At 37.6% G+C, this 13140-nt stretch overlaps 1 protein-coding gene across 6 annotated transcripts in view; it reads left to right on the forward strand.

The window, feature by feature from the left end:
* The window catches only part of LOC149422014 (uncharacterized), a 292284-nt gene that overhangs the window by 272023 nt on the left and 7121 nt on the right, over positions 1–13140 (forward strand). For all 6 annotated transcript variants that reach the window (XM_089634224.1, XM_089634225.1, XM_089634228.1 and 3 more), the window contains 2 exons: positions 7665–7919; positions 10141–10407. In XM_089634224.1, coding sequence (XP_089490350.1) covers positions 7665–7919; positions 10141–10407 — 522 coding nt within the window. The remainder of the gene's footprint in view (positions 1–7664; positions 7920–10140; positions 10408–13140) is intronic.

Below are 13140 nucleotides of genomic sequence, written 5' to 3' on the forward strand. Positions count from 1 at the left end.
TAATAATCTACATTTTTCAAATCAAATGGCTTCTTCGTCAGTATAGTGAAAATTAACGAATTTAAAAATAGACAAATAATTACATATAGTAAAAAGTATATATACATATTATAATGCGGGATGATTAATTAGTTATCATTATAAAAATATATTATTAATGGACCGGTACTAATCGACAACTTAAAATTTTCTTCAGTTTCATTAATGAACACCACAAAAAAATCAAATCTACATTAGTAATTGGAAAAATTGTAGCATATTCTTCTATGGGAAAAAAAGTTGGAATTTCGAGAAAAGTTATTTATCTTTTTTACTTCTACTATCGTGTTGAATCACCTCCCGAAGTTAGCTCACTTTACACACTAGATATAAAAAATTTCCTTCTTAAATCAAAGTGCTTCCTTCTGTGAATTACTTGCTAACTCCCATTTTAAATGTTTCGTTTAACTTTGCGAACACCCTTTGTTCCTCCGAGGAAGCAGTTCTGTGTTTTCGCTTTGCAAAACTAATCATAACTCTGCATAGCTCGGATAGCTGTTAAGGTGTTGCAATGCGGGGAAATAAACAAGGCACGCTGCCTCGTTGCATCATAATATTATATTATAGATTTTCACGGTCGTCGTTATTTATTCTTCAGATATGGCAATACTGTCACTTTCTGAATAACTTATTCCGTTATCGTCCAATTTAGTTTCCGACTGTCAAGAATGGAACAGGATGTATCATCTGGTACGATCTCACCGTCCGGATGTTCTGTATACCTAAACGTGCTTTTAGGTATTTTATGATCCAAGCTACAGTTACGATATCATTATCAACATTGCCTTTTCAGAAACTTTAAACTTAATGAATCATACATAATATTATAATGATCAACGCTCTAAAGTATGATTAACAATCGCAATTTATTTACAAGACACATTGTGTAGATTGCTTGCAGCAAACTTAAAACGCCCATACCGTTACCCTTGCAGTACATGGATGATATATTTTTGCTAATGCTTTATATATGGACCTGTTTATTTATTTTTTTATTGTATCACCACGCTTGACCGGTTCATGTCATTATTATGGCTATCCATTCGGGAAAATGTAAAAATGTGCCCTGGTCAATGACCCTGAAGTGATCAATTTGTGATTGACGCCACATCTCTGACCACAGTTTTTTTGCAAATTCCCGCCAACTTAATCTCGGGTTATCTTTGGTTTCGTGGAACTTGGTTTGTATGGCTTCCTTCACCTCTTTTGCCGGATTATTAGATCATCAATCAGACAGGTGGCGTGCTCAGTGCTCAGTGCTCGCCGCTCGCTGACTTCAGAGTATTTAAATTGAATAGTGAATTGTGTAATGATATGCAGTAACCCATTGTCCACTGATTTAAATAACGATTATTTATTAAGCATAGAAAAGTCATCGTCCTTACTTCCGTTGCGTTGTGACCGGTGGGTGTACGTTATGTATACTCAATTCATTATCTTTTTCTAATTTTAACATAAGCACTTTTTTTCAGTTCTTCCTGGGTAGGTACTTTTAATCCTTCGCATGTTGTTAAAGCGGTATTGAAACTCGGCGGAAACACGCAATGTTCAACGGCATGTTGTGTAATTTTTTTCTAGGGGTGCCACAGCGAATCGATAACTTTGCAATATCAGATCGATAGGCGTAATTACCGATGATTTTATACCGATTTCCCGAGCACGATCGCGCTGTTGATAACCAGACCGATATTGATAACGCAATAAATAAGAAATCGATAAACTCGCTGTCAGTACTTGAGGTATTGTTTATGAATTGAATTGAATTGAAAACGTAGAATTTCATACAGCTACGTAAAAATATGAATAAATGTTGAATTGAAATACTAACCTAAATATGTATTGACTGTCCGCGTTTACTTTTTGACACTAAAAAGAGAGTTAATTTATTAATAAGGTTCAACAATTTTTGTTTCTCCGAGCCCGAACCAATGTAGCGCCATTGGCCCGAACGGATTCAACTCACCGCGTATAAGACTTCTTTCAATTCTAAGAGCTTCTTAGTTCGACTCCGTTCATTAATAAGCCAGTAATTTTGCAAAAAAAATGACATTATTGAAAAAGATGTTTATATTGACAGTAGTTATCCGAAGCTTCTCTGATACTATGCAGGGAGGCCACGCTAAAATTTGCCTTTCGGCCGTCGGAACAACATGTCTTATCAATCGTTAACCGTGCTCGCAAATATCGCTAGTTGGCCATAGATGAGGAATTTAGTCAGTATCGTATTGATATAAGGCTTTATCGATCATCCGTGCTAGATAGACCTCCTGCTTTGGCAATAATGGAGATTTTTACAACTAGTTTGAAAGGACCTGCTTTTGTATCGCGGGGTTCTTGTTTTTGTAGAACGAGTTTAAATATATTTGTATTATATCTCTGACATGTTACACATTAGTCCGTATGTTATTTTCGTGGTTGTTAAAATTATTATTCTTGTCCGTAAATCAGAGCATTTTGCCTTACAACGGTTGTGTTCTGGTCGGGCCGATAAATTATACAACACGTCTTTCTGGCGGTTGGCTATTAGCTATTGTTGAATCGGGATCGTCAGATAATGTGAGGCAACTAGTCATCTAGCCCCCCGTTGTAAGTTGTAACACACGGCGCGGTCCGAGCGGTAGTTAGGTAAACCAGATCTGTGTGCTTTTTTACCTTCATTAGTACCGGCATGTTAAATCAAAAATACAGGTTGAAAGTGAAGCTGGGTGCGCACGACAAGCGGGCACGCGGGCACACTGGCACCGGGCACGCGCCCTCGATCTCTGTTATTCCAACTTCTTCTCGAGAAGGCGCCTGTTTATGGTCTGCATTTTGATATGAACCCACGTTGCTTTGGATAATACCTGCGTGGTACTTAATTATTTTATGGTAATTGTTACTATCAGTTCCTATTTTTCATTCAGCTCACGTGCTCTTTGAGACGACTGCATTGATGAGGGTCGAATACGTGAGTCATACTAAACGTTATTGAATAGTAGATAATGTAAAAAGCACTTGTTTATAATAATTAAACCCTTTAATGTGTATGTTTGTCAATTTTTTATGTTTATAAGAAGTCGGTGGTTTTCCAATACAAATAAAAATCGGATATGTTTATCCATGACACTATCTATGTTACAAACCAATTATTTAGAACTTTGTAATCATTCAAAATGATAGCTGCCAAAAATATGAAAAAAGATTAGTTGCAAGATGTTGATTCTGAATTTGAAATATGAGATCGATAAAATCACGTTTAATAATTAGGTCCCAATGGCCGAGTGGTTAGAGGCGTTCTCCCAGTAAAACAGAGATCCTGGATTCAATTCTCAGTTGAGTCCGTTACCTTTTTATTTTTCTGTGTCTTGTTCTGTTTCATGTTTCGTTTAGATTTATTTATATTATCTTCTTCTTCAATATTATATATTTTTTAATGATAATTCATAGTACTTTAAACTTGCTTATGGAATTCCCATACTAATTTGATGACCTAGTCGGAAAAGGGTACATCCACACCAATTTACCAAAACCGTGAGAGTTTTAAATTAATAATTTATTTCATAATTTTTTTAAGTGAAACTGTTTTAATGGAATTTATTCTGAATAATTTCATTTGATATTAGAATTATCCGTGTCGTGTGAACCGTGCCTAACACCGGGTAGTCTGGCCTAATGTAGGGCGATCTGGACTGATCTTGCACTAAATAATGGGCTACTCCATCTATGTAATGTACAACCTGCTACACAACACACTTTCTACATGTCTCGCCGTCTGTGGACCGTCCGCATTGTGTTAACTACCGAATAATGATTTGCAATTCGCTGGTGATAAATTACATTCTGGACCTAGTATTTACGAGTAGTTATTGTTCTACGCTTTGCATTGGTGAAAAATATACTAGGTAAACCTCTTAGAGTAAAGCAAAATACGATTTTAGGCGCAATTTGTTTAGTTACTAACCAATGTTCTAACCACTACGCCATTATAATTATACTGGGAGACACGAAACCCTTTTACTTGGCACACACAGAGGCGGGTTTGCCCTTAGGCCTATGTAGGCCCGGGCCTAGGGCGGCCAAATATTAGGGGCGGCCAATCGTGACAAAAAAGACAGAGATGAAAACAAGAAATTTCTTCCTAAGTACCTAAATATTCTACGTACGAAATAGCGATATGCAAGAGCGTGTTCACACACAGCACACAGCGCGCCCCCACGCCCCGCAGCCGCCCTCGCCACACCTATGATGGGTACTGAGAAAGGGGCGGCTACATGGTCTGGGGCCTAGGGCGGCCAAGACTGCAAATCCGCCTCTGGGCACACACCCTTTGCTTCATTCACATTCATACATGGATATTTTATATAATCCAACTCAAGAATGTGATCATTTGACTGTAACTTAATTGTCTTGCGGAGGCATCCCGGCATCTTGTTCCAGCGTCGTTAAACACACAAAAACGAACAAAAAGTAAAAATTGTAGTGCCTATTATTGTGTTTTCCCTACTGGTCCATTTGGGTCATTTTGGGTCTCACAGATCCCAATCTGCCATCTTTATCACTGGTGGTTTCTTCAAAATGAAACCACAATGGCGTATATTAAATGAGGATTTATTGTATTACGTATATAATATTAACCTAATTTTCATGGTTGGCTGTCGGCACATTGTTAATTTATGCTTCTAGCTCGTTTTTAATTTCTTCTGGTTGGCAGTCACGCTACGGCTGCGTAGGTTTGCAGGCGTGATAAACAGCTATTTCACATTTCATTCTTGATTTACGAACCCTTCATACTTCCCCTTTCGGCCTTTTCTGCGATCCGTTGTCTCCTGGAAACTTGAATAGTAGCTGCTTTGGCCATTAGCCCGGGGCCTAAAGTTGCCGTCTGGTCTAATACCTAATGGCAACTTTATTGCGTTGGTGAATGATCCAGTTGTTGCACTTTCATCGTGGCTATATGGATTATCGTTTCAAAAGCATTTAATATTATTGAACCTTGCAGTTAGTAGTTCACTGATATTGTAGAAATGGAGAACAAAAAGAATCCCAAGAGACATGATTAACATTAGTCAAATTCATACCATAGTGTCCCGTGTAGTATAATAATTCGTAATTCGAATGGCAGTCTCGTGACGTCACGGGACGGGACGGATCTTCGGTATTTTCCAAAAATTCAAAAAGTTTTGTCCTCAGCTTGCTCTAATTAATATAATACATTTTTGTAAAAAGACGTGTAATTTCGTTTTAGGAGACGACGTCTTCAAAGTCACCGCAAAGAAAGTGAATATTGAAAGATATGACCTAATTACACTTGTGCTTAAGCTCTTAACTGTCCTAAATGTGTCACCTAACTATATATATAACTCTAAATTAAAATAATAGTTGGACTGTGCACTGCTATCTGTTGACTATCTTCTATCTACCAGAACAAGGTTTACAGGATAAAATTTGGAATACATTTCATCAAGTATTCGACATCATCTGAAGATTCCCCTTAGCTAATTGGGAGTCCAATCGGTTACAAACCTATGTAGGTATGGTAGAAATGTTGCCGAGAATTGACCGTTCCCCGTAATCTCCACGCGACCCACCTGCCGAGACAAATCGTCCACGGGTTTTTATTATCGTCAGATTTACATACATACTTCTGTACCTAATTGGAGTATCAATTCCTAACCAATGGTCGTTGTGGTGTCACTCCTTCGATTAAATTTCTCACAATCCTTATTCCGAGTACGACATCACATAAACAGGTTACATTAAACAGTCTATTACGAGAATGCGGATCATTAATTGGCTGTTTTATTTGAACGGAACTTTCAACAGATGCTTGGCCGTAAACAGAAACAGGCTACACGATGGCTCACCCTGTTGATCTGAAGAACTTTCTGGAGGTCTAGCACGATCAAATTGATAACTTTAACATATCGGATCGATAGACTTAACTTCCGACGATTTTATATCGATATCCCGAGCACATAGCCGAATAGCCGATAGCCGAACCGATACAACCGAACACGAAATAAATAAGAACTCATTTTACGATGGCAACACTGGCAGAGCTACCTATGGGTTGACGTTCCTAAACGTCAAACGGCTACTTAAAAATATGAATTGATTGACAACGTTGAATTGAAATACTAACTTAAATATGTATTGACAGTCCGTATGTATGGCAGTTTGTCACTAAAAAGGAGTTAACTAGTTAATGAGGTCCTTAGCCATAACTTGTTAAATATGAACAACTTTCGTTCCACCAAACCCGAACAAATCTTACGTGCGTCGTTGGCCTGGAGGGATTCGATTGACCGCGTATATGACTTCTTTCAATTCTAAGAGCTTCTTCAGTTCACCTCCGTTCATAAATAAGCCAGTAATTTTGCATAACGAACGACATTATTGAAAAAAGACGTGTTGTGTTGACAGTTAACCGAAGCTTATCATCATTCACTTAGGAGGCCGTCGGAACATATCTTATCAATGTATTGTTGACCGTTCTCGCAAATATCGCTAACTGGCCATAGATGACGCATTTAGCCAACATGCTATTGATATGGGGTTTTATCGATCGACCGCGCTAGATATCCTGGAGATGAGTTTACTAATCAACCCTCATCTCAGTGAGAGTAAATAATAATGCTTAGTGAGGATGACTGCGCAAATAGTACACCAGAAGGTGCACTTTTGTTCATTCATTCAACTTAATAATCATGTTATGATTTCGTTTTATTTCAAAGTTCATCGCGAGAGCATGAATGAACTGGTATATTGAATATCGTATATTCAAAACCCGGTGATTTTTTACATTGTCGTTTTGGCAAAGGGTTGGGTTATGTTATGGATCCTTTTGGGTTAGGTGAGGTTAAGTTTATTTGAATATCAAAGTGACGGCCGGCGTGGTCTAGTGGTATACGCTTTTGACTACAGATCCGAAGGTCGCGGGTTCGAACCCGGCGTGCGCAAATAAATTTTATTTGATTAATTTGTGTTATTTCACAATTAATTAGTTAAAAATAATATATAGTATATTTGCGGCACGTTCCAGCGTGGAAGATACTCTCAGTATCGCCCTGGTGTAAGACCACCATTCAGAATTGAAACGTTGCTTGAAATGGCTTTAGCCGTGTTTGGTGACCAGATCTGAATAGCCAGGTACTTCCCCACCTTCCTCTTCCCCATCTCCCTCCCCTCCCCAATACCCTCAGCCTCACAACATACCCCAATTGGGGATGCCATAGTCTCACTCGCTCCAGACGGGAGCAGTTGAGACTCTTGTGCGGTATTACTGTAAAAAAAAAAAAAAAAAAATTCCTCCTTTTTTGTTAGATTCATCATCAATGCGTTAAATGTAGTTCAAGTTCAATCGTGAGCAGGTCCGAATTCTGTACCTTGAGGCATTCCTTGTTCAAACTAACAATTTCCCTACGCTAGCTAAAAATTAATACCGTTTGTGCAAGGTTTAGAGCAAAAAGCTTCGTTATAACATCTCTCTCTTTATCATAAACGACACATGTATCAAAAGAGACGTTACTACTACGGAACTACGGAGCCATCAACATTATCTGCAGCACCACCATACTGTCTTTTCCGGTATATTACAATGAATAATCCTTTTTTGTATCTAATGGTTATTGTTGGTATTGTTGCAGCCTGTTCGAGCAGGAGATCATGAGCTACGTCCCGGCCGTGGGCGGCGGTGGCGGGGGCGGGGGCGGAGGCGTTGGGGGTGCGGGCGTGGGGGGCGCAGCCTCGCCAGGGACCGCCTCCCCCGCCGCCTCGCCGGGCCCCGCCAGGCACGGAGCGCGCGCCCCCGCCCCCTATCGCCGGGACTTCGAGGCCAAGCTGAGGAACTTCTACCGCAAGCTGGACAGCAAGGGCTACGGGCAGGGGCCCGCCAAATTGAAGTAAGTTCATTAGATTATTTATACTAGTAGTTATGTTAACAATTATTAGACCTCATCTCCAAAAAAGTGTGTTTCTTATTTTCTCGTATTTTAGTAATTCAAAACCATAATTTCCTCTGAAATTATTAGATGGAATATGTACTTAAATCACCTACCGGAGTATTAAATATAAACCGTGTAGATAAAAAAAACGATATGTCAGGCCGGTCAGTGGCTGAGTTGGCATCGCGTTTGGGTCCCATTCAGGCGTCGTGCGTTCAATTCTTCGGCTGCCTAAGTTATCCATCACGACACAAGCTACATTTTATGCTTACTGTGGTGGTTGTAGAAGATCTTCAAATACTGCCAGGTTATTCGTAACCCGGGAATGTTAATCTTTCTTAAAAAAGGGTTTTGTTTAACTAAAAAACGTATCTGAATACTCCACTGCCCAACATAAATACTCAATCAGGGCAATAAGCCAAAATATACTAATTATTCCCAATTTTAATACATCTTTTGGACAGAGAAATATTCCATTTCAAGCTACTAACAGAACTTGAATTCTATCTTTAAAATTTTATGAATTATTTAAATTCTGTAAATCCCGTCCTCAGTGTTCTTAAATTATTCGACGTGAACTTGTGTTTTTACGTTAGCGATCTGAAGTCGTGCCCTGGAACGATGACAAGTTATCGACATTATCAGGTCTAGTTTTTTACTACGTATCTCTTGTATGGATTACCATATGTTCAAATGCACCAAATGTTCTTTTTTATTGTTGGTTTACATTCAGCAATCGATCGTCTTGTTTATGGATCAGATAAAATTTAATATTAAGCAGGTGGACTTTGGTTCTTATCACATTGTCCGTTATTTGTTTCTCTAAATCATCTGCCGACTTTTGGATCTTAGAATTTGTACCAACGCCAAAACGTTCCCAGGAATGTGACTGCAAAGTTTAAAATTTTTGACAGTACACACAGTGCAAAGTCAACACTCTGGTCACACTGCAACATTGACTGCTTGTGAATATTACCGAGAATTCATCACTTTAGACAGCTGTTCATTCGCCCATTGTTAATCGTCATTCTTATCCAAATATATACATTCCACAACATCTGTCGATAACTTATCAATCGTTCATTCATAAACTTAATTGATGATTCCCTGTCGAAATCATCAATGGAGATGTTGAATGAAATAAAACTTTAATAGAGTTGCTTTCTTGTGTTTAAATAATACCAAAGCGTAGACCGCATAGAATAAAAATTGGAAATCATTTTTTGATGCTGTGAGAATTCTCAGTTATAATAATATAATATAAGCTAGAATAATAAACGCTAAAATTGCACTAACCAGATCCAAGAATTTACTAAGGTAGATTTTAATAAATATTTTTTTTTTACATTTTGTTCGAGAACTGAGTCTTTTTTATGTGTGTGTTTTTATCGTATGTATCTTTGAAAAACTTAACTTTTAATTGCAATTTTAGAAATATTTTCGTTTTTCATGGTTAGTTTGTAGAATTTACTTCTATTTCTTTCATAATTGCAGACCCGTGCAAAATCACGGGATAATAATGAGTTTTATCTCAACTCATTGGGAATAATGTGTTACTTACCATGTTTTTTGTAATACATTATAAATAAATAAATAAAATTAAAAAAATAATTGTATAATTTAATATCATAATTGTATAATTTAATATTATAATAACAATTATTATTATCATAATAATTGCACGATTTGCTGAAAATATTTGCCTCAGGATCAAATTGCCTTTCAAAAAATATTGTTAATTTTTCATCACATTCGATCAGAAATTCTTTCCAATGAACACCGTTAGTGAATCTAAAAATCACGATATCTATCCAAAAATTTAAACAAAAGAAATACGCATTACAAATATAGAATTATGACTTAAATTAAATAATTTTCTGATTGTAGGTAGGTACACCTACTTTAATTCGCACAATCAGCTACAATTTTGTAAATTTGAGGTTAAAATAAATAAAGTAAATTTGAACGTTGATAATTATCGAAATTCTCGCGTGAAATTATAATTTCACGCGGGAATATTTCACTTCACGCACCGACAACCGAAATTAGTATTTTTGATTTGATAATAAGTTTTGCCAGTTTTCTTGTTGCGTGAGAACGGTTTCGGCCTTCGATCCATTATCAAACTAGCATTTTTATTTTTTGATTTGCGATTATTAACAAAGAATTCTTTCTCCAGGTTAAATATAAGGCGAGACCATTTGTTAGAGGACGCATTCCGCCGCATCATGTCTTGCGGCAAGAAGGAGCTCCAGAAGGGCAAGCTGGGCGTGACGTGGGACAGCGAGGAGGGGCTGGACTACGGGGGCCCCTCCAGGGAGTTCTTCTTCCTGCTGTCAAGGGAGCTCTTTAACCCCTACTATGGCCTGTTCGAGTACTCGGCCAACGACACCTACACCGTGCAGATCTCACCCATGTCGGCCTTTGTCGACAACTATCATGACTGGTGAGGACACTAACTTATTTACATTACTTTTTTCGACAACTATCATGACTAGTGAGGACACTTACTTATTTACATTACTTTTTTCGACAACTATCATGACTAGTGAGGACATTAACTTATTTACATTACTTTTTTCGACAACTATCATGACTAGTGAGGACACTAACTTATTTACATTACTTTTTTCGACAACTATCATGACTAGTGAGGACACTAACTTATTTACATTACCTTTTTCGACAACTATCATGACTAGTGAGCACACTAACTTATTTACATTACTTTTTTCGACAACTATCATGACTAGTGAGGACACTAACTTATTTACATTACTTTTTTCGACAACTATCATGACTAGTGAGGACACTAACTTATTTACATTACTTTTTTCGACAACTATCATCACTAGTGAGGACACTAACTTATTTACATTACTTTTTTCGACAACTATCATGACTAGTGAGGACACTAACTTATTAACATTACTTTTTTCGACAACTATCATGACTAGTGAGGACACTAACTTATTTACATTACTTTTTTCGACAACTATCATGACTAGTGAGGACACTTACTTATTTACATTACTTTTTTCGACAACTATCATGACTAGTGAGGACACTAACTTATTTACATTACTTTTTTCGACAACTATCGTGACTAGTGAGGACACTAACTTATTTACATTAATTTTTGTCGACAACTATCATGACTGGTGAGGACACTAACTTATTTACATTACTTTTTTCGACAACTATCATGACTAGTGAGGACACTAACTTATTTACATTACTTTTTGTCGACAACTATCATGATTAGTGAGGACACTAACTTATTTACATTAATTTTTGTCGACAACTATCATGACTGGTGAGGACACTAACTTATTTACATTACTTTTTTCGACAACTATCATGACTGGTGAGGACACTAACTTATTTACATTACTTTTTTCGACAACTATCATGACTGGTGAGGACACTAACTTATTTACATTAGTAATTGAACTTTCTTCTCTTTGATGCTTGACTTATTTTGTGTGCCTTTTTATTAAATTCATCTATTTGAATTTCACGTTTGTTCTCGGGAATGATTGAATGAATTCCCACTTCCCGACATCTGATCGAGCTGAAACTTGGCAGATAGACTCGTTGTCGATGACAATGGATTCTATCAAATTTTGGTGGCAATCACGTACACACACGCGGACATACATGCATTTTTCTGAAATCGGATGACATTACAGTTACAGCAATTAATATACAAAATAATTGCTAGTCCTACCCGATCGGCATTTGGCGAGGTTGTTAGGGTTGTCGAGTTTTTTTGTTATGTTTTAACAGACATTTTAAAAAACTTTTTTTTTTACGTTTTCTTCCTTATGTTGTTTTGTACTTTCTTCTCGTTGAGCCAACATTTCGGACAGCCTTGCTGTGACACTTTATGGACAGCATAATTATTTACTTAGGTACCTTTAGACTACTTTATTTTTTGGGTTATTTAGCCGCGCTTACACCTCCAACCTGAGCCAAAGTTTCGGACAACCTTAGTGTCCATAATCGGGGCAGATGTGCATGGCCGGCCCCATGCGGGCGCAATTGGAGCAGTCTACTCCCGGCGCCGAATTTGCAACACCTAAAGCGCGCTCTACACTCGCGGCGCGAACAGCCGCGAAGGCCGCGAAACACGAGTGTGGATCTTGTTCACGCCTCACAGTGGGGTGAAAATCGCCTTTCATAGACATAGAGACTTGAATTTTCAATGGTATTTTTTTGGCTAGAAATGGATTCTGCTGATCATTAATATGCTATAAAATGTCGTACGAAGCAATTGCGTGTACAAATGAAGGAGTTATAATTTTTTTAAGAAAAATTTGTATGGCGCTGACATTAAAAATGAGGCTATCTCTGGAATCATAAGGTTAGCCGTTCTATCCTTACACACAGATAATACTACTATTTATTTGTATTTTTTTGACATACATCAGACAACTGTGCACAGTATTTTGGCTTGCAGTGTAAATAAAATATTGTAAACTAGACAAAGCATACTCATATGTAAAGCATTTAAGCATTAAAATGAATCGTCAACATTAAAAGGATTTTTTTCAACTTTGAGGATTTAAAAAAAAAAATCGCACCTTGCGCCACAATATGAAGTATGTCAAAAAAATACAAATAAATAGTAGTATATCTGTGTGTAAGGATAGAACGGCCAACCTTATTATTCCAGAGATAGCCTCATTTTTAATGTCAGCGCCATACAAATTTTTCTTAAATAAATTATAACTCCTTCATTTGTACACGCAATTGCTTCGTACGACATTTTATAGCATAGTAATGATCAGCAAATCCATTTCTAGCCAAAAAAAATACCCTTGAAAATTCAAGTCTCTTTGTCTATGAAAGGCGATTTTCAGCCCACTGTGGCGCCTTCGCAATCTTCGCATTCGCGCTTCGCGCCATTCCCTGATTTTTGTCGGTTTTTTGGCCCGCGACAAAGGATCTGCGGCGAACAAAACTGAAGCTTTGCGAGTGTGGATGGACACAGTTCACGCGCGGATCGCGGCGTATATTCACGGCGTGAATTCACGGCGCGACTTCGCGCGCGAGTGTAGAGCCAGCTTAACAGTCCTAACACTTCGCCCTTGAGATTTTTTTCTTCATAAAACGGCGTTACACAAATATACAAATCATCCTAATATAATCGATTACAATGTTCGCATACCAAGGC

Source organism: Hesperophylax consimilis, chromosome 8 (genome assembly GCF_061612785.1).
Source record: "Hesperophylax consimilis isolate HC1 chromosome 8, BYU_Hcon_1.0, whole genome shotgun sequence".
NCBI classification, from domain to species: Eukaryota; Metazoa; Arthropoda; class Insecta; order Trichoptera; family Limnephilidae; genus Hesperophylax; species Hesperophylax consimilis.